The 23,507-nt window shown below is 36.4% G+C and overlaps 1 protein-coding gene across 3 annotated transcripts in view; it reads right to left on the minus strand.

Moving 5' to 3' along the window:
* Positions 1-928: 928 nt before the first annotated feature.
* KIAA1328 overlaps positions 929-23,507 on the minus strand; it is a gene marked incomplete at both ends in the record, with an annotated part of 310,165 nt that continues 287,586 nt past the window's right edge. For all 3 annotated transcript variants that reach the window (XM_080714414.1, XM_080714413.1, XM_080714412.1), the window contains one exon: positions 929-1,139. In XM_080714414.1, coding sequence (XP_080570540.1) covers positions 929-1,139 — 211 coding nt within the window. The remainder of the gene's footprint in view (positions 1,140-23,507) is intronic.

Genomic DNA, 23,507 nt, shown 5'->3' on the forward strand with positions numbered 1-23,507 from the left:
CGAGATCTGGATCTTGGTCAAGGAGGCTGCTCGACCTGGCTTTCCTAGACTGAGCACATGTAGGGCCAGCAGGAGGGCCAGAGGAAGCCTGTCAGCCCGAAGCAGGGGCATTCCATCTTCCTTCTAGTGACATTTTCCCCAGATACAATCGTGGATGTTCACAAAAGCATATGAGATGGGGTGTGAACACACTTGGCACTTGGGTCAACAGGAATCCCTAGAGCTTACTTTTAATTCATCCTGGAAAATCAGAGGGGTGGTCACCTGAATATTTGTAAGAAAAATGTTTCTCCAGAGAGATGTGATTTTATGCTGTTTGTTTACAAGGACTGCTTGGGTCCTTCCCTCTAGTCCATAGTCTTTGCTAATGGGATATGTAGCCACCAGGCTTGACTAGCAATGACTCACACTCGGTGCCCAGTGTTGATTGTGATGGCAGGTGCACTAACTCCAACTTCAGAATTAAATGACCACGCTTATTAGAAGTACTTATAAGGGAACAAGGGAATGAAGAGAAAAACAGTGCTTACATTACAAAGGGGCCACTTTTATGCTGAAAAGTTTTCCTTTTGTATAAAAAAGAGCCAAACTTTTCTAGCAAAATATTGAGAAGGAAACACTCTTGGAATGATGCTGAATATACAATGGTATCTGTAATGCAGAAAACATTCTGATTTTAAGCTCTACTTGGCATTGAAAAGATACTGTCCCTAGCCCACTCACCCTGAGTGTGTAACTACTGATTGGTCTGATCCACAACATCCTGGGTTCTTAGAATGATTTCTATATTCAAGACATAACAAGATTTCAGTAAGATAGAAACAATTAATGGAGAGAAACAATTACTTTGAATAAAATAACACCCTAGATCAGTATGTGAAGAAACCCACAAATTTCCTATGGAAAATTTGTAACATGTGCTTTGGAGTCATATGAAAAATATATCTTCTAGAATTTGATTCTCCTCCAGGTCTTCAGGGGTCCTACGTGCCCCCATCTTCATCCAGATGGATTTTTGAGGACTTAGTTGGAATTTACTTTGATTCCAGGACCCAGCTTCTCTGGAGTGATGGGACTGAGGTTTGGGAGCAGAGCTTGGGCTCAAAGATTGAACCAAATCCAACAGAGATGTCTCGTACCTATAAGACACACAACCCAGTTAGTAAAGGGCCAGACTATTAAAAATTAGAATCCCAGAATCCCAGCAAAGATGGCTTTCATGGAATGCCCATCCTGCATACATCACATCATGAGGAAGAGGCCTTCTTAGAGGAACTTTAGGGAAGGAAAACATCAGAATGGTTTCAAGCTCCTTGTTGCCGGTATGTAAGCTCTTTTCTTTCTGTTCTGCTGACTTCTAACATTTCCTTACTAAGGTGCAAAGAGAGACTACAGACTAGGAAAAGTCATCATGATGATATTAATAATATCACTTATTGCAAAATAGGTCCAGCCAGTCTGGTGGCTGTACCTCTTGGAACATGTGTGCTTCTCTATTGTCTTGGAAGGGCAGAGAGACTGTATTGTATGCAGGTTTTCTATAATCTGAATATGATATGATGCTTTTTGTTATATCTGTCTGGATAAAACCTCTCCAAGAAGAAGAAATGACCTGGGTATTGGCAAACACTAATATTGCCTACCAGCTTAAGAAAAGGGTCTTGGATTAGGAATAATATTCTTATTTTATAGATGAGGAAATTGAGATCTAGAGAGGTGTAAGAAAGCTGGGATCACAGATTGAGTGAGTGGTAAAGCCAAGTGTGTGTGTGTGTGTGTGTGTGTGTGTGTGTGTGTGTGTGTGTTACTGGTGTTTGAACCCAGGGGGATTCTATCTCTAAGTTGTAATCCCAGCCTTGTTTTATTTTTTATTTTGAAGCAGAGTCTTGCTAGGTTGTTGAGACTAGCCTCAAACCTGTGATCCTACTTGTCTCAGCTTTCCAAGTACTGAGATTATAGGTATGTACCACCATACCTGGTTGAGCAAAATGGTTTATGAACCAAGGCCCTTGACTTCTCAGACTAGTGTGTCTCCAATCTTTACATGAAGATAGATATCAAGTGTAAATAAATCAAATGTAAAAGAAGGAAATGGCTGCTGTTTCCAACATTTGTTTCTTTTTCCTCCAATAAATTAATCTACCTTAAAGTACAAATGCTTATCTTTATGGTCCTGCTGTTAATCATAAAATTTGCATTTCTTTTTTTTTTTGTGGTACTGGGGATGGGACCCAGTGGCATGTTCTACCTCTGAGCTACAAGTACTCCAGCCCTATTTTTTGGTCTTTATTTTGAAACAGGGTCTCACTAAGTTGCAAAGGGCCTCATTAAGTAGCTGAGGCTGTCCGTGAACCACAATCCTCCTGTCTCAGCCTCCCAAATGCAAAATTCCATTTCTTTAGGAGCCACTTTCAACCATAGATTGCACTGTGGGAGAAGAATCAGGTTTGTGGTTTATAGGGCTGAGATTTCATTTGCACCTCACAGCTAATTTCACTCAATTAAGTGTATTGATAGTACTTTTGCTATCAGAAGAGACCAACTAATTTGGCAGATTAAAATGTAGCAAATAGCAAAGATTAATTTAAAAGCAAAATTTGAAAATCACCCAATTTAACACAATAATTATACATGCCATAAAGCAAAATAAAACTGAATTTCCATGAGGTTCCTCACTAAGCACCAGAAAAGAACAATGTCTTTATCTGATTGTATTTGGAGAGCAATATGTTTTAGTTTGTTGAGCTAATGTGATGGGAGACTATAAAGTTTGATCAGCTCAGTATGACTCTGGTGGGGCTGTTTGATGTTTGAATAATTTAAAGGAACATACTATAATACAGACCCCTAAAAGACTAACCCTTGATACACCTGGAATATATTTTAGCTATGAACATTAACAGAGCCTGTGGGATTGCAAATTAGTGAAACCACTTTGGAAACAGTATGGAGAATCCTCAGAAGAATGGGAACAAATTTACCATTTGATCTAGCAATACCACTTCTGGATATCTACCCAAAAGAAAGGAAACCAAACTACCAAACTAATGCATGTGTATCTATGTTCATAGCTGCACAATTGTCAAGATGTCCATCAACAGATGAATGGATTACAAAACTGTGGGATATGTACACAATGGAATTTTACTGAGCCATAATAAAACACAATTACATCATTTATAGGGAAATGGATGGAACTGGAGGACATTATGCTAAGTGAGATTAGTCAGTCACAAAAAATAAGAAATCAGATACTTTCCCTAACATATGAAAGCTAAGGAGAAATGGGTCATAGGAGGAACTCTAGATGAAAAAAGAAATCCTATAGAAGAGCAAATAAGACAACCTAACTGAGGGAATTGGAGGGTGTGAGGAGCAGTATGTACATGATGTAGTTAAACATATCTAAGTCAACCACTAAGCCAAGCATGAGAAGGAGGAATGGGGTGGGGAATGGGTAGGGGCTAGCTGGGTGATATGTGCATTAATGTCTACACAATTTTTTTTACCCCATTATGATGTATGAATACAATGCACCAAAAAAAAAAAAAAAAAACAGAGCCAGAGTTCATGAGTTTCCTAGGCACACTGGGGCTAACTTTAACAGCTTTATCATGGAAAAGTGATACCCAAAAGGCTTATTTGGCTTCTTCCAATCCTGCTCTGCATTGGGTTGGCTTTAATTATATTCTCATTTTCTTTGGCTAGCAAGATACTGTGGCAGAGCCTGAGGCAGAATGTGGCCTCTGCTAATTTGCCTTGGCTCCTTGTTACCAACACAAGAAAGGGCAGTCTGAGATGGTATAAGAGGAAAGCCTGGAGATAAATGAGCTGACTTCATGCTCCATTCCTTAGGTTGTACTGGATGGAAACTAACCATGATATCAAAACTCCCCTCCTCCATTTCTTCTTTGATCTTTCTTGACCTAACTCTCCTCCCATATCACCAACACCCTCTTCTTTGCTTGGCTTTTAAATGATGGAATGTCCTGGGGTTGGTCCTTAGTTCTTATATCTATGTCAATGACTGCCAGCTTTATCTCTAATTTCATATATAATCAGTATCTCAAACTACTCCAACAGAATTTTCATTTTTCTCTTGCAAATCCCATTCCTCCCCATCAGCCCAGTTGCTCAGGTTAACAACCTGCTTTCCCAATGTTCCTACTCTAAGCCTTGGCATGTGCTGTATCCTCTGTTTAGGATGTTCTAATTTTGATTAACCTCTCCATCCATTAATATTTTTCCTTAATTGTCACTTTCTCAAAGAAAGCCTTCCTTAGCCACTCAATCCCAAATAATTATCACTTTATGGTCATTTTTTTGCCTTATAGTATTTTATTTTCCTTGTATGCCTTAATATTACTTAAAATATGTTATATAAATATAGTTTATACATATATTTGTTTAACACTTACTTACTGCCTATCTCTCTCAGTAGTGTGGTGGGTTCCATAAGGGTAGGGTCAATATTTTGTTTATTGCTGTTATCTCTAGTGGAAAGAATGGTTATCTGGCACAATGCAGGTGCTAGGTGTTTTTTGAAGAAATAAATGGTCTCATGGCTTATGTGTTAGCACCTTCCTTTTGACTCAAAAAGGACTTTTGACTTTTAAAGCCTTTTGACTTTTAAAGCCTTTGGATAGCTAGTCTTTGAAAATTTCACAATATATTTCAAACATTATAAAATGTATTAACTGATGGGGAATGTGCCAGTATTGGAAAATTGCTTTGGTATTAATTTCAAAATGTAAAAAGTAGCCAGGGCCTGGGTACTGCGTAGGCTCTGAGGCAATTACCAATTACACAAAAGAGTTGTAGCCCAGGGTCTTCATATTTTAAAGACAAGTTTACATAATAAATAACTTCTAGCAGATAAAGATAAAAAAGGCTAACGCTCCCCAAGGGCACGGGAGGATGGCACAGGCTTTGGATGGTACAGGCCTTGCTTGTACTGCAGATACATCTGAAACATGTTTGATTCATCTGAAACATGTTTGCCCTTACTTCATGAAATATGGTTATAATAGCTGCTTTAAATTTGGGGCTTTTCCAATATTTTTTTTCATATTTGGTTGGCATCTATTGATTGTTTTTTGTAAACTGAAATGTTTAATATTTCAATTTATGCTGAGTAATTCTGAACTGTATCCTGGGAAGTTTTAATATTATTTCATGAAACTCTGGGTTTTGTTGAAATTCAATGAAGAATATTTAATTTTGTTTTGTATTGTTTTAGCTAGAATCTAATGAGAATTGGTTCAGTATGGTAATGGTTTGGATTTAGAATGCCCTCCCCCATACAAGGCAGCAATGTTGAAAGCAGGGCTTGGCTGCTAAAAAGGGGTTCCTGAGTGGTGGCCTTGGGGATTCTATAAGGTCCTCTCCTCTCTCTGCTTCCGGCCTCCAGGGTGTGAGGAACAGAGCCTTTTGCTCTCTTCCTCTCTCCTCTTCCTTCTGTCATGTCTGGAGCTCTGCAGGTGCCAGCCTTGTATGAAATGAACTTTCAAATCTCCAAAAATTGTGAGCAAATAATCTTCCTTCCTCTAAATTGTGTGTCCATCATTTCGGATTATAGTTGTGCAAATATTGAATGAGTAAGTACAGTTTCAATCTGTCTTCTGTAAGGTGTTTTAACATCAGGTAGGTTTTCAAAGCATTTTGTATGTGCCTCACCCAGTAGACAGTGTAAGCCCTCAGAAGTGGTCAGTCCTATATCTTAGTTCTTGAAGCCTGCAAGAACTAAGCAGGGGAATCAGATTCCACCCTACCCCCCCCCCCAAAAAAAAAGTACACAGTAAATATTTTAGGCTTTGCTGGTCTAGAGGCAAATTCATGATAATGTATACTTAATTAATGAGAAAAATATAATCCACAACATTTTTACTGATAATGTTTTAAAAAGAATAATAGTTGAGTATACTTTTTGTGTGTGGTAATGGGGATTGAGCCCAGGGGCATTTTACCTCCCCACTACACCCTCAGTTTAATTTTTTATTTATTTTTAAACAGGGTCTCACTAGGTTGATGAAAGTCTCATTACTTGCTGAGGCTGTCCTCAAACCTACAATCCTCCTGTCTCACCCTCCCAAGTACTAGGATGGGCAAGTGTGCACCAACATGCCTGGCTCTTGACTATACTTTAAAAATGTTAGTAAAAAATATAGCTGTGAGAAGAATGTAATTCTTATTTTTTTGAGGGGGAGAACATCTTTCTTATTCAGAGTTCAAAGTTAATGTTGACTGTTACCCTGATTGAAAATGTTCACCTGTTAAAACTGAACTCTAATGAGATACTTATGTTTTTCAGACAGATGGGTACTATCAAATATGAATATCAATCCCAAAACTATGATTTTAGATAAGCACTTGTAGAATTCTACTGGAGTCTTCTCTTGACATTTGTCTTTTAGCATGTCATTACATTGCAGATTAATCACTTCCCATTGATACTAGGTAGAAGTTCTCAATTGCACAGTAAAATGGAGATTGTAATAAAGAAATTTCTTTGCACTCATATCCAGGACTGAAAAGTACATTTGGAACTGTAGTTTAAGCTCAGAAAATATATTTGCTGCAATTTATGGGGAATGGAGGTATCACTTTTTGTTTAAACTTCTGACAGCATGAGAAGTATATAAAATAGCTTGATACTGCTTGTGATTCAGATAGAGTTAGTTGTCATTGAAAATTTTTTGCCTTGTAATTTTAAGGTTCAATTCATTAAGAAACTGTACATGATGTACATTCACAAACATATCAAAGTCAATCACTAAGCCAAACATGAGGAAGGAAGGGGGAGGGATTGGAGTGGGGAAGGGCTAAATTAGTGAAGTGTGCATGTATGCCTCTACCATCTTGTACCTATTAAGATGTATGAATACAATGCAACAATAAAAAAATGAATAAAAAACATTATCAGGTCTGAAGCAAAAACTAATTTTCAATGATATTCAATGTTTACTAAGTAGTTGAAGGAGACTTTTCTTATTCAGAAAAAATTCAGTCTTAATCCTGAGTATAAAAAAACCACAAAAGAACATTACTATTATTAAGCTACTGAACTACTATGTCCCAAATAAAAATATTTATCATTTATTTCTAACAAAAATTTATGGTACTGATGTTAATGGTAAAATCCATGAAAACAAATGAATTTCACCATTGATGCTACTGATTCAAGAATACATGATAAATTAAAAGGTTTTTCTTCAAAGTAACTGCTGATGAACAACACAACGAATAACCATAAGCTTTATATACTTTACATTTTCATAATCTTTGTAAATTTGTCTAACTTAGCCATCTTTCTCCATACATAATTTTACTGCCATCAGTTGAAATTCATTTTAGCAGATTCCACTTTAGATTGTACTGAATTACTGTTTTCTCAACTTCTTTGAAAATATGCTTGCCTGTAGTTATTCCACATAAATTCTTTATGAGGAGAATTCTTCAGTCATGGTCACTGACTTGGCAACAACTTCAACCAAACAGTGTTTCTATGAATGGTCATTTCATCAAGAGCAAAGAAGTACCTTCAATAATTTGCCTTGTCTTAAGTTGACTACTGATGTTCCTCCCAATGGTAACTCTTTGCGCAACTTTAGATACTCTACTGGTATCCAGAGCATCTCCTGTTGTAGTTTCCTTCTCTTCAGTACTCTGCCCTGGAAACTCTAGCCACTTTGGCCTCCTCAGACTCCCAACTTTTTCAGTGAATTGATTTGGCTCTACTGAAGTTTCTGTTTTCATATGGTTTTTTTTTTTTCATTGTAGCATTTAACCTCAATTAGCAAATGTTAACTATTTTGCTTAGAGGTTAGAGAAACTTTCAGAAACAGATACAGGATTTGCATTTTGACAATATCAGAAACTAGCATATTTCCCAGAATATACAGATTAAAGTTGCAAGAAGAAAGAAGCTTGCCACGACAGGCCACATTTCTAGGTACTTGGGGAGAAAAAGGACAAGTAAGACATTTGTGAAGTGAAAAAGGTCTTGGTAGCAAATAATAAGGCTTTTAAAATGCATATTAATATCATTCAAATCAATACCAAGCATTAACTAACAAGAAGAATAACAGACACATCAATTGTGTTAATATGTAACAGCCAGATTTGAAATACCAGTAGTCTTATTTCATTTTCAGTTGTCATATAATAAAACAATTTGACTTCACTAGAGATTCCCATAGCAGACATGAACATCAAAGGTAAGAAGTGTAAAAAGGGCATGGCAACCCAACATGCCAAAGCATGTAGATAAAATGAAGATAAGTCTTCATTTTAGAATTTAAATTTTAGGAATTAAATTTAGATTCAGGGCGAAAAGAAGAAACATGGATGGAAAAAACAGGTTGAACAAATTGTTGATTTCTCTTTCCATGAAAGATATTAGTTTTAGGAATTTTTTGAAAGATAAGATTTGTAAGAAAAAAAAGTTTTAGTGGCTCCAACAAAGCCACTAGGATTAAATGCATTTTCAGAATTATTTTTGGTTAAAAATAAAAACAAAATTAAAACTTATGCTAATTTCCCCAACTTCTACTCAATAACCTTACCTCATACTTCACTGAAAATATATAAGCCACAAGGAACCATCATTAATCTTCCAACCACCAAATCTACAATATCCCATCTTCTTTCTTCTTTACTGTTACAATAGAAGGAGTGGACCATCTTCTAACAAAAGCAGACTCTCCTCTATTTGCTCTGAATTCTATCCCTTATCATCTTCTTGAGGGATTTCATAATTTGATCATCTCCTCTCCTCTTTAATATTACTTTTGTCTCAACTGAGTCATTATCATCAGCATTCAACAAGCTCTAGTATGTTTCAATATTTAAAAAAATCTGTCCTTAAAGTTCTTCCTTAAAGAGAAGTTATAGCTAATGAATGCAGAGAGAACAACAACAGACAAAATAATCATTTTGTAACCCATGATCTAGTCAACAATTATCAAAGTCTGACAAAACCATTAAGTAAAAAGTTGATGGGGACCTTTGTAATAGATGGATCAAGATGACATCATCTAAGTTCACTGATTAATTTTAAAAACCACTAAAAGTAGGACAACCAATAATTATCTTCTTCCTGATATGTTACAATGGAAAGAACACAATATCACCTATGAAGGATTCTTGCCATAAAACAATTAAACTTTAACCTAATCAAACCTTTAGATTTAATTGTCAATTTATATGAGACTCAAAGTACAGAGGAATAGACTAAATGACATCTCAAGGGTATAATCAGCCAAGAAATAGAATGTGTGAATTCCTTGACAAATGACTCAGTCACTTAATCAAATAAATGGCATTTAAAAGGGAAGTAAAAACTGTAATAGATTAAAAGATAGTTTAGGAACCTATCAACGAAGTGCAGTATGTCGGTTTTAGTTGAGTAGTGACTGAAACAAATCAACAGCAAATATATACTTTTGAAACAAACTAGAAAAATGAAACAGAGATATAGTTAGATGACATTGTAGAATTACTATATTTTGTTGGGGTAATGGTGTTATATTTATTTATGAGTTTTAAAAAATCTTATTTGTTAGAAATATAAACTGAAGTATTTATTTAAAAATTATAGGCTATCTGGGATTTGGTTTAAAATATTCACTGAAGAAAAATGTGTTTGATGGGAGGTTATAAGAAAGAATGTAGAATATTGAAGATTGCTGAAACTGAGTATAACATATGAATTCATTATAGACTCTACTTTTATGTTTGTTTAAAAACTTTCATAGTACAAAATTTAACAGAATGCCTCTTAAACTCACATCCCTCCACTCAGCTACCACTCTAGGTTGCTTCTTTTCAGAGTAAGCTTTCTGAAGTAGTAGCATGTGTTGTCTCCACTACCTACCATGTGGTCTGCAACCTCCTGAAGCTGGCTTTTCCCAGACTACTATCCTGAAACTGTTCTTCCTAAGGTTACCAAATCACTCTTCAGGAAAATCCAGTGGGTATTTCAGTTATTTTGACCCCTTAGACTCATTCTACAGGATTAATACCATTGGTCTCCCTGAAACACTTAATTCTTTGCTCTTGTTTCTATGACATTAAGACCTCCTAAATTTCTTCTTGCTTTTGGGCCACTCTTCCATGATACTGCCTTTGTCTGTTCTTCTGTGGAACTTCAAAAATGTTAGCATTTCTCAGTGCTAAGTCCAGAGGTCTCTCTTCTTCCTTTTGAGATCTCAGAATTATATAACATCTCTGTGCAAGTCCTTACATTTTCTTCTTTAGTCCAAACTTCAAAATCCAATTACTGCTAGGTGTGGTGGTGCACTCTTGTAATCTTGTAATCCCAGTACTTGTGAGGCTGAGACAGGAGGATCACAGGTTTGTGACCAGTTTCAGCTACTTAGTGAGACCTTCCATAACTTAGTGACCCTGTTTTAAAATAAAGAATAAAAAGAAGGGCCCAGGGATGGGGTAGCTTGGAGGTAGATGTCCTTGGTTCAATCCCCAGTACCACAAAACAATTAAATTATTTACTTAATTACTTTAGTTGAATGTCTAAAAACATCTCAAACTTAATTTTCTCTAAATCAAAGTCTTTACCTTTGCTCCATTCCTGCCAATTTGTTCTTAGCTAAATAAGGTTCCTCTTCTCCTAACTTTCTCATTCTGTTACTGAAGCCAAAATCCAGTCATCCTTGATACTTCCCTCTCTTTATTACTTCTTCCCTATAATGTCCAATTGGTTCTACATCTTCACTACATTAATGGTTTTGACTGTTCCTATTCCATTTCCACCATGGGTCTCTGTCACCTTCTTTCCTCATCTATGTTACTGCAGTAGCTTCAAAAGTTTCTCATTTTTACACCTTTTCCCTTCCACATAGCAGCCAGAGAGATTTTTTTCTCTTTTTTTTTTTTGGTGGTACTAGGGTTCCTGGAAACCCTTCTACCTCTGGGCTACACTCCCAGACCCATTTTTATATTTTTATTTGGAAACAGGGTCTCTTAAGCCAGTACAGCTGGCTTCAAACTTGCGATCCTCCTGTCTCTACCTCCCAAGTGCGGGATTACAAGCGTGCACCACCACTCCCGGCCAGAGTGAATTTTTGCAAACACCATGTAGCTCCTGTCAATTCTCTTCAATGATATTACATTGCAAGTTCAAGGTCAGTTTGGACAAAACAGCTAACAAAGCAATGTGATGACTAATTTTTTGTGTTAATTTGGCTAGATTATGGTTCCCAGTTGTTTGGTCAAACAAGTTTAGATGTTTCTGTGAGTTATTTTTAAGATATGATTAGCATTTACACTTAGTTGACTCTAAGTAAAGCAAATTATCCTCCAGAATGTGGATGGGCCTCCTCTAATTGGTTGGAGGCTTTAAGAGTTAAGGATTGACGTTTTTAAAGGAGAAAGAATTCTGCTTAAAGACTACAACATAAAAATTCTGCCCGAGTTTCCAGCCTGCTAGCCTGCTCTATGGATTTCAAACTTCCTAGCTCCCACAAATTGCATGAAAAATTTATTAAAGATAAACCTCTCTGTTAGTTTTGCTTCTGTGAAGAACCTAATACAAGTAGCAGGTCCCTGAGTGTCCTGTACCCCACCTGTGACTCCTTTCTTATTCCATAGGACTCTCCACTTTACTCATTACAATCTAGCTACAAGTCTCCTTCTGGAATGGACAAGTTATTTCCTTCCTTAACACTCTTATATTTACTCTTTCATTTATTAGAAATGTTCTTCCTCTCTCAATGCTTCTTTTCTCTTCTCCTCTCTCTCACTCACTCACTCTCTTTCTCTTGGTGGCACTGGGGATTGAACCCAGGGGCATTCTACATCTGAGCTACACTCCAGCCCTATTTTTAATTATTTCTTTTGAAACACAGTCCCACTAAGTTGTGGAGGTCCTCACTAAGCAGCTGAGGCTAGCTGAGAACTTGTGATCCTCCTGTCTCTTCCATTCTTTTTTTTTTTTAAATCTCCTTCCTTCCCTTATTTTTAAAAATAGAAAAAGGCATGTATAATTTAATAATAATAATAATAAAACAAATGTGAAGGCACATGCCTATAATCCTTGCTCCTTGTGAGGCTGAGGTAGAATTGTAAGTTCAAGGTTAGCTTGGACAACCTAGTGAGACCCTGTTTCAAAATAAAATAAAAAAAAATGGCTAGAGATATAGCTCAATGTCAGAGTGCTTTCCTAGCATGCACAAGGCCCTGGGTTCATTCCCCAGTAAGGTTTCTCTGCCCCACCCCCCACAATAATAAAATAAGCCTTTGAATAGCTGCCATCTACTAATTCTTTTCTTGGATAACTACTGGTTGTAAACTGAAATATTTCTTCAGAAAAGTGTTCCTTAATCCCATTATCTAAAATTATTGCTTGCTCCAATTATTTTTCTAGTAATCTTATGCTCTTTTCATTCATACCATTTATCATACTTTATAATTTTTTATTTGTATGAGTTTGTTTAATATCTGTCAACCCTCATCAAACTAGAAATAATATGAGACAAGAAACATGTTTGCTTGGCTTAACATTGTACTCTTAATGTCAAGTACTCAATAAATAATGTACAAAATTATACTTTTCAATAATTTTCTTAGAATTTTTAATTGTTTAGATATAATAAGAATATGCTTATATTATGAAAGTTCAAAGATAAAATTATATAAAGAAAAAAATAAAAGCCCTCTTAGTACTCCTCATTTTCACACTCCAATGCTCTTTCCCCCAAATCATTGAAAACAGTCTAATATATATGCTTCCAAATCTTTTCCAGTACAATTACATGCAAATGTGCACATATACAAATATGCAGGTGTAAACATATGCATTGACAAACTTAAATTGGGCCATGTTTATGTACTGACTTGTGATCTGCCTTTTCACTTATAGGTATGTTTATTGTTATTATTTTTTATTTTTTTTATTTTCATGTGGATCATATTGAAAATGGTATACATTCAGACAGTGCTTGATGCTCTCCCCCCTGCTTCACCTTTCCCCATCTCCCAACAATGAGTGTCCAGGTTGACCATGCTACATTCATACTTTTACAGGTATTTGGATGTAGCTCATCCATTGATCAACCTCAGCTTTCTTCCTCTCCTACCCTTCCTTTCTAGCTTTACTGAAGTTTCCCCTCCATTATCTGGAGTCCCTCTGGTATCTTCAATACTCCCTAGTTTGGGCATATTAGAGAAAACATATGTCCCTTCTCTTTTTGTGCTTGGCTGATCTCACTTAACATAATTTTCTCCAGATCTTTCCATTTTCTTACAAATGACATGATTTTGTTCTTCTGTATTGCTGAGTAGAATTCCATTGTGTATATTTCCTATAATTTTGTAAACAATTCTTCTGTTGATGGAGACCTAGGTTGGTTCCATATTTTGTCTATTATGAATTGTGCTGCTATGAACATGAGTATGCATATGTTACTGTAGTTCTCTGATTTCAACCCCTTTGGAAAGATACCCAGGACTGGTATAGTTGGATCATACGGTGGATCCATTTCCCTTACTGTATCTCCTCGTTTTATATTCAAGCTATTTCATATCTCTATACTTAAATATTCTACTAACTAAAATAGTCCTACTATCTAACCTCTCATTCTCAACCAGATACTACCTTACTATACTTAAGTTCTTATTCAACATAATCATGTCCTCTACTTTACCCGATTCCTTTACCCATCACCCCAGCTCCTCCCCCCTTACCAAACCCCCACCATTGAAGCACTGCTTACCTGCTGACACCTCTAAATTCCTACTACTAAGATTGGATCAGATAGAATACCCACAGAATCACACACAAAAGAGAAGACGCCAAGACATTAGAAAAACAAGCCCGAGAACCCTGAAAATATGAGAACTAGGAAGAGTGAGGAAATAAGGGAAATCACAAATGCTGACTTACAAGAAATGCAAAGAGAATTCTGAATTCTGGTCTTCAATATGATGAAAGGCCTCAGAACAAGTGTACAGAAAATGAAAGAAGAAATGGAGACATTAAGAAAGAATCAGAATGAGATCTGAAATGGAATGAGAGTCAGTAAATGGAATGAAGAAAGCAATAGAAAGAAATTCTGGAAGATTAGATGAAATGGAAAATAGAATATCACTGTAGAAGACGGTTAATTCAAAACCCAAATCATAGTCAACAGCATACAGAAGTCATTACAGCAACAAAACATTCAACAACTATGGAACAACATGAAATGTCCTAACTTACGGATAAAAGGCATTGAGGAGGGGATAGAGGTACAGACCAAGAATATTCACAATCTCTTCAGAGAAATAATTTCAGACAAATTTCCAAACATGGAAAGAGACTTGGACATACACGTTCAGGAGATATACAGAACATCGCTAAGACAAAATCAAAGAAGGACCTCCCCATGCCATGTAATAATCAAAATGACCAACATAGAGGCCAAGGAAAGAATTTTAAAAGCAGTGAGAAAAAAAGAACGGGTGACAATAAAAATCACTCCAGACTTTACAACCCAAGTCATGAATGCCAGGAGAGACTGGAATGATGTAATTCAGACCCTGGAAGAAAACAGTTTCCAACCAAAACTGCTATATCCAGCAAGGTTGTTATTCAAAATTGGTGGAGAAACAAAACTGTTTCAAGATAAGCAGAGTCTCAAAAAATTCATTAATACAAAGCTAACACTAGAGAAAATACTTAAAGAATAAACCATACAGAAGAAAACAGAAGCAAATTTTGGAACCAGAGAAGAGATGAAGTTGATCAGTGGGGCAACTAAGTGAAGAAATAGCATTATGCCAAACAAGATAGAACACAAAATGACAGGACTCAAAAATCATATTTCAATAATAACCCTGAATGTCAAAGGACTTAACTCACCAATTAAAAAATATAGGCTGGCAATGTGGATTAAAAAACATAATCCAAATATATGCTGCTTGCAAGAAACTAACTTTACAGCCAAAGACAATCATAGATGAAAGTGAAAGGATAGAAGTTATTATTACTATTTTTAATTACTGTTAGGAAGTAGGATATAGCCAGAGAAAGGGAGATTAAATAAAAGGATCAGAAAAAAACTCCAAATAAATGTAACATTACAGGATCATAGTAAACTGTTACAAGAATGAATATAGAGTGAAATGACTATAGACAAATCAAAGGTATAACCAATCAAAAGGATTGAAAATCATTTGTACTGGAGAATTTTCTTTTTTCTTTTTTTTTTAAAGACATTTTTATTTTATTTTATTTTATTTTCTTCTAACAATTTTTTTATTGAACATAAATAGTATACATTTAAACTATATTTGGTGCCCTCTCCCCCCTCGCCCCCGTTTTCCCTTCCCCCCTCCCACCAATGGTTGTCCAGCTCAACCATGTCTTATTCATAATTTTACACATGTTCAGGTGTAGACCCTCATTAATCAAGATCAGCCTTCCTCATCTCCTATCTTTCCATTCAAACTTAGCTAGTATTTCCCCTCTAATATCTGGAGTCCCACTGGTATCCTTTGTGTTTCCTAGTTTGTGCATATTAGAGGAAACATATGTATCTTCTCCTTCTGTGCTTGGCTGATCTCACTTAACATAATGTTCTCCAGGGCTTCCCATCTTCTTGCAAATGATATAATTTTGTTCTTCTTTATGGCTGAATAGAATTCCATTGTGTGTATTTTCCACAGTTTTGCTATCCATTCATCTGTTGATGGTGATCTGGGTTGGTTCCATATTTTGGCTATTACAAATTGTGCTGCTATGAACATAGGTATGCATATGTTGCTATATTTCTCTGAATTCAATCCCTTTGGAAAGATACCTAGGAGTGGTATAGCTGGATCATATGGTGGATCTATTCCAACCTTTTTTAGGAATCTCCATACAGATCTCCATAGTGGTTGAACTAGTTTGCATTCCCACCAACAGTGTAAAAGAGTTCCTTTTTCCCCACATCCTCGCCAGCATTTGTTGTTGTTTGATTTTTTTATTCTTGCCACTCTGACTGGGGTTAGATGGAATCTCAGTGTAGTTTTGATTTGCATCTCCCTGATGGCCAGTGATGAAGAACATCTTTTCATGTATCTATTGGCCCTTTGTATCTCTTCTTTTGTGAAGTGTCTATTTAGTTCATTTGCCCGTTTCTTGATTGGGTTGTTTGTTTTGCTAGTGTAGAGTCTTTTGAGCTCTTTGTATATTCTGGATATTAGCCCCCTATCAGAATGGCGGCTGGTAAAGATCCTTTCCCATTCTGTAGGCTTCCTCTTTAGGTTATTGATAGTTTCCTTTGATGAGAAGAAACTTTTTAGTTTGATGTTATCCCACTTGTTTATTCTTGCTTTAATTTCGTGAGCTTTGGAGGTTTTGTTGTGCCAATATGTTGTAGTGTTGAACCTATGCTCTCCTCTACTAACTTCACAGTCTCAGGTCTAATTTCTAAGTCTTTGATCCATCTTGAGTTGATTCCTGTGTTTGGTGAGATATAGGGGTTTAGATTCATCTTTTTACAAATGGTTAGCCAGTTCTCCCAGCACCACTTGTTGAAAAGGCTGTCTTTTCTCCAGCGTATGTGTTTGGCCCCTTTGTCTAAAATTAATTGACTAAAGATGTGTGGGTTTGTTTCTGTATCTTCTATTCTAATCCACTGGTCAGTATATCTGTTATTGTGCCAGTACCATGTGGTTTTTACTACTATTGCTCTATAGTATAGTTTGAAGTTTGGGATTGAAATGCCTCCTGCATGTTTCTTATTATTAAGAATTGCTTTGGCTATTCTAGGTCTTTTCTTTCTCCATATGAAGTTCATGATTGATTTTTCTAGGTCTCTGAAGAATGTCACTGGTATTTTAATGGGAATTGCATTAAACCTATAGATCAGTTTTGGCAGAATGGCCATTTTGATGATATTTATTCTGCCTATCCATGAGCACGGGAGATCTTTCCATCTTCCAAGGTCTTCTTCAATTTCTTTCTTTAATGTTTTATAGTTTTTGTTGTAGAGGTCTTTTACATCCTGGGTTAGGTTTATTCCTAGGTATTTTATTGGTTTTGAGGTTATAGTGAATGGAATTGTTTTCTTTGTTTCTTTCATTGTGGATTCGTTGTTGGCATAAAGAAAAGCCACTGATTTCTTTAGGTTGATTTTGTAACCTGCGACCTTGCTGAATTTGTCAATCAGCTCGTACTGGAGAATTTTTTACATGAAAAAATGGCATACAATCAAAGTCAAAAGATAAAAGATGCTGGGCATGGTGGCTCACACTTGTAATCCAATCCCCATGCTTGGGAGGTGGAGACAGGAGGATTGCATAGGTTCAAAGCCAGCCTTGCTGGCTTAAGAGACCCTATGTCCAAATAAAATATAAAATAAATAGGTCTGGGAGTGTAGCCCGGTAGAAAGGTTCCATCCCCAGTACTACCAAAAAAAAAAAAAAAAAAAAAAAGAAAGAAAAAAGATAAGCTTGGAAATATATGTGACATATTACAAAAATGGCTAGTTTCCTTCATAGGAAAAGAGAAACTGTACTCCAAAAAGAAAAATACTAACAACTCAATGAAAAAAAAATGGGCATAAGAAAGCATAATAGTTTTTAGAAAATAAAACCTCACTCAAGATAAGTGCTAATTATAAGTACAAGATACTATTCTCACCTATGACACTGTTAAGTTACTAAAATTTTTATTACAGTTTGGAAGAAGTGATAAAACAGGCACTTTCAAGTATTTCAGGTTAGATATAATTTATAAAATATCCATTCAAACAATTTGGCAATATCTAGCTTCAGCCTTCTTGGTTAGTGGGTTTTACAGGTATGTAACACCATACCCACATTACTTTTTTCAAAAAAATTTTTTTCAAAAAAATTTAAAAGCAATTTCAAAATATATTTGGCCTCAAGTTTTAGATGAAGAACTGCAGACCTGTATTACTTTTTCTTTTGGCTGTCAGTCCTGAGTTAAGACTTCACACATATTATTTTTTGACAGGAAAGAATGTTTGAGAGCTACCCTATCCTCTTCAATAAATCTCATCAATCAAGGTTCATGAGATGCCTTCTCTTGGCTTTTTGTTGTTCCTTGGGAATTTTGGTAAAAGACTATCCATGTGCAAACAATACTTGGTCTCAGAGATTTGATATAGAAAGCAAATTTGATAACTTGTACAAGTATAAAAATTAAATTATTTAAGAATAATTATTTTCTTCATGTAATAATTGCACGAACTGCACACAGAGTTATAAAAAATAACACCTCTGTTCCTTATGTCTATATTTTCAAGTACTGGAAAACCAAGACTTTTTTTGTGGTACTGGAAGTTGAACCCAGGGATATTCTACCTCAGAGCTACACCTCCAGCCCTGTTTTTTTATTCTTTATTTTGAAATAGGGTTTCACTAAATTGCAGAGTACTAGGATTAAAAGCATGTGCCACCATGCCCAGCAACTTAAGACATCTTGTTTTCTACCACCTTAATCATTTTGTAAAGTTATGATGTTAGGTAAAGGTCATTTAATATAAAATGTTCCCTTTTCTACAGAATTATAATTTCCTACTAATCATGAATTAAAGGCTAATTTTGTGTGGCTGGAAGGCAGCATGACAAGTGAAATTTATAACTCTTAACACTCTTTGTGTTGAGACACAAGCACTGTTAGGCACAAGCACTGTGTTGTTAGCAGTTACCTGCTAGGCTCCAGGAGAAAAAGCAGTTAGCTGACTGCTGGTGAATGTAACGCAGAAACCAAAACCAAGGGGAAGAAGTGCTGGCCTTGTAAATCCCATTGGGTCAACATGATTTCAAGTCATTCTGTTTACTTTTGTGCATCTTAGAAAGTTTGGGGGACATATGAATGTGCAGCCATTGTATTTTATACATACATTACTGAAAACAAATCCTACAGCATACATAAGTTATTATTTTGTTTGAAAATTAAGAGCAAATGGTAATGTTCTGTTTTATGATTGTTCATTTGTTATTTTTAAACTTATTTTGTATATATATATTTATTGGCGCACTATAGTCTCACATCATAATGTGGATCATGTTGACAATGGCATGTATTAACACAGTACTTAGTGCTTCACTACCCAACTACCCCTTTTCCCTCTCTCCCAATACTGAGTGTCCAGGTTAACAATGTTATACTCACATGTACACACATATTCTGGCTTTGCTGAGGTTTTCCCTCCGTTATTTGGAGTCCCTCTGGTATCCCTAACACTCCCTAATATTCCCATTTTTTTTTCAAAGAGCAAGACAATATGGCTAGATGGACTTTATAGCCTATATTTGAACCTCTTAGGGAGAACGACCTAGCAGCTAAGAAGACCTCCCTCCCCACTAGACACATAAACACACACACACACACACACACACACACACACACACACACACACAATTTTTCTTTACTGTGTGTCACTAGCAGTTAGCTTTGGTTGTAGATAAAACCAGGTACTCATGGCTACTTCCGAGGGTCAGCCCAGGCTGGTTAAGGTATTCTGCTTGCTCTCAGTGCCGCAGCTGAAGCTGGGAGATTAGAATTCTGAGCAAGGTAAGTCAGAAGGGGTTCTGTGGAAAAGACCTGAGATTCTTCCTTATATACCACAAAATATCCCCCACCTTCTGGTCACAAAGAATATGATACTGATTTGAAGAAGAAAAACTAGTAGATGTTCACTTAAAGAGCTTACTTTGTTGCTAAATATAGATAGTTCCAAAAGAGCCATTACTTTTTTTTTTTTATTTTTTTGGTGGTACTGGGGGTGGAACCCAAGGGCTTTCTACCTCCGGGCTATACTTCCAGGCCTATTTTATACTTTACTTGGAAACAGGGTCTCACTAAGTTGCTGAGGCTGGCTTTGAACATGTGCGGTCCTCCTGTCTCCGCCTCCAAAGCACTGGGATTACAAGCCTGCACCACCACGCCTGGCTAAAAAGAGCCATTACTTAAACAGCTGGTTGGTCAGGGTTGTGAACTCAGATACCCTGCCCTTAATTCTGCATAGAACTGCATGTTTGGATTAACACATGACCCCACCCCTCCACAAATGGTACCTCAAATGAAAACGGGAGATAGGGGAAGAGCCACACTTCTGGGTTAGATAAAATCTGTAATTCAGTGTGTATCCTGGAAAAAGGCAATAGCTCAAATCTCTTATTAAATGCAAAGGAAATACTGTGGGACTGTGAAACTGCTGACACCCTGAGTGTAAGCCATGCTAGCCTGGCTCCATGGCGACCAGGATGCTCTCCCCACAAATATGCTCTGACTCAGGCCACCTTAAAAGATTTGATAATATCCAGGCACAGTGCTACATGCTTGTGGTCCTAGTGCTTGGGAGGCTGAGATGGGAGGACTGCATGTTGGAGGCCAGTCTCAGCAACTTAGCAAGATCCTATTTTAAAATAGGTTCAATCACTAAAATGATTAGATTGCAGTTAAATGCTACTCCCATGTTACTGGGGGAGGGAGAGAAGAAGAAATAGCACAGGCCTGCCTAGAAGGGTCTAAAGTACTCTTGGGCATTGTGGCACATGATTGTAATCTCAGTACCTGGGAGGCTGAGACAGGAGGATTGCAGGTTCTATGCCTGCTTCAGCAATGTAACCAGGCCCTCAGCAACTTACTGAGACCCCTGTTTCAAAGTAAACATAAAACTTAAAAAAAAAGGCTGTAGGTATAGGTCAGAGGTAAAACCCACCTGGGTTCAGTTCTCAAAGTGCCAAGTACAAAAAAGAAAAAAAAAACCTATTTGCTGTTTGCTTTGAAAACAGTAGTATTTCAGTGAATGAATATGTGATCACAATGTAATGCATGCAATACAATGGTTCACACATGTATAAAGGAAGTTTCTTATGTTAAAAAAGGACAAAAAAAAAAAAGAAACAGTGGGAGAAACTCTATCTTATTTATAGTTCCTACTCACTTTAATAAGCTTTCTGTACTAAGAAAATTAGAAGAATTCAGCAGAAAGATATGAAAGGAAAAGAGTCAGTAAAGTATAGATGAAGCCAGATAGGTGGAAATATTTTGATTGACATTAAGCTAGGGAAAATGAAGCAAATATTGATGGGAAAGAAAACAGTTTTTAATGGTGCATTACCAAAACTGGAGGACATGCTATGGTATCTCCAAGTGTTCTGGTAGTAAAAGAAAAACAAAAACAAAACAACAACCCAGACATGATCCACTTCCTATCTCGTTTTGGAAGAATTTAGAAAATTGTATACCAAGAAAAAAACCCAGTGAATGAATTTGTTATTGAAACACAGAGGTGTCAATAACAGAGACTGAATCTGATGAAGACTGATGGGGAGGCCAGGTCTCCTGGCTCATTATGGTTGGCACAGGGCCAGCACAGTAACTGAAACTGACAGTGCGTGTTTGGGTCAAAATGAATGATACATGGAAAGAGGAAAAAGGATGAATAAGTGGGTGTGTGCCGAGGTGAAAAGTCAGCATTATTTTGCTGTCTCAAGAGAGGCACAGGGCAAGAGAATAACATTCTTACTTAGTTCAAATGTCAATGCCTAAAAATGTTAAGAAATATGATTTGCCTAATCCACCTCTGCTTCTGGAAACTGACAAAGTAGTGTAGAAACTAGCAAACTTGACTGACATCCTCCAGGCCAAACTTTATGCATTACTCCTAAGTAGGAAGATTCCAATTAATCATTTTTCTTCTTTAAAGAAGATTCCATTATAATTGCTTAAATTTACTCTAATATACATTTTTCACATCTCAAAAATAGAGGCAAGAATCACTCTTACAATACAGCATACATATTAGAGCAATGTTTTATAGCTTGTATTAAATTTTATACAGATCCAATTAGAAATGCTATCACATTGTAACATTCTTAGGGTATATTATGAGAGAAACATATACATTCTCAGCCAACAACCCTGCTAACAGGGCAACCTAGAGCATACCTAATTCCCACCTAACCTCTTTTTTATTTATTCATGAAATGGCAAACTAAAAGATTTTTGGCTTTTTTAGTTTTCAGACATTTCAAAATTCAGAAACAATTTGTCTAGACTAGGGGGTACAGATGGTTCAGTTGTAAAGCACATGCTAGGTATGCATGAAGCCCTGCATTCAATTCTAGCATAACTAACTAACTTTAAAGAAATAGAGGTGCATGAAGTGAAATTAAACAAGGACTGAAAGGAAATATACCAATACTAAAATATTCACAGTATATATAGAAGAGATTAAGATTGTAAGCAATTTAAACGCTGCTTTAAAAAATCTAGCTAAGTGTGGTGGAACACGCCTGTAATCCCAATACATGGGAGGCCAAGATAGGAGGACCACAGGCCTGAAGTCAGCCTCAGTAAGGCTTTCAGCAACTTAGTGAGACCTTTCTTCCAATAAAACAAAATAGGGCTAAGGGTATACCTTGGAGGTAGAATGCTTCTGAGTCCAGTCCCCAGCACTCTCCTGCCCCCTACACACACATATCACAGTACCGCTGTTCCAAAGAAACACGTCTAAAGTGATTGCTGCCAAATCACTGTTAACAGTTTCTCATTAGTTTTTTAGTCTTATTCTTGAATGATTCCTCCCTAACCCTTATGACTAATCCTCTAAAAAGGGATTATACTTGGCATTGTGAGGAGGTATATGCTGGTTGCAGTAGCATGGCTAATTATTTTTACTCAGCAGTTTAAATCTGACTTTGGGACCATGAGTTGAAGATAGTGGTGAGAAAGTAAATTTTATATAGTTTATTATAGGCCTTAGAGTATTTCACCATTTCTGTAAAGGCTATATAGGTATGTTTTTAGAAGTTAATGTTACAGTTTATGGCATTAAGTTATACTTCTGTGGTATCTTTGATCTTAAATTTCTGATATGAAAGAATTCTGAACACAGGCTTTTATTTCATTTTTTAAAAATTTTGTCTCACTAGGTTACTGAGAGCTTCACTAAATTGCCAAAAGTGGCTTTGAATCTGCGAGCCTCCTGTCTCAGCCTTCCAAGTACTGGGATTACAAGCATATGCCACCACACCCGGCAAAGAGAGGTTTTAATTTTTCTTTCTTTCATTTTTTTAACCACCACTGGCTAGTTAAAAAGAAAAAAAGACTTTGCTGCAAGTCTGATGGATTTTCATAGTCAATCACTTGTGAATATCTTGGATATTTTGTGTTTGAATAAAGAAATTCATGATAATCTGTGCTAATAAAGCAGTAATGAATGGTAGTGAAGAGGTGATTTCTTCTTTTGAGCCTTTAGACTTTACTCCCCCATATGAAAATCCATACTAGTTAAAAAGAATTCTTTAAAAAAATTTTCCTCAAACAATGGCTTTTAGCCAATAAATCTTTACTTGTTTGGAGATCTCAAATGGATCAACTGGACTGTCTTTCAATCTAAATAAGTGTGATACAGAGACTTATCCTCTATGCAACAACAAGAGCAGAGAGTGCAGAAGACTGTGAAATCTCCAGAGCGTGAAATTAAAATGTTCGCATTGATAGAAAAGACAACACTGAAGTAAAAATACCATGTTATAATCCT

Source organism: Muscardinus avellanarius (genome assembly GCF_963383645.1).
Source record: "Muscardinus avellanarius genome assembly, chromosome: 17".
Lineage (NCBI taxonomy): Eukaryota > Metazoa > Chordata > Mammalia > Rodentia > Gliridae > Muscardinus > Muscardinus avellanarius.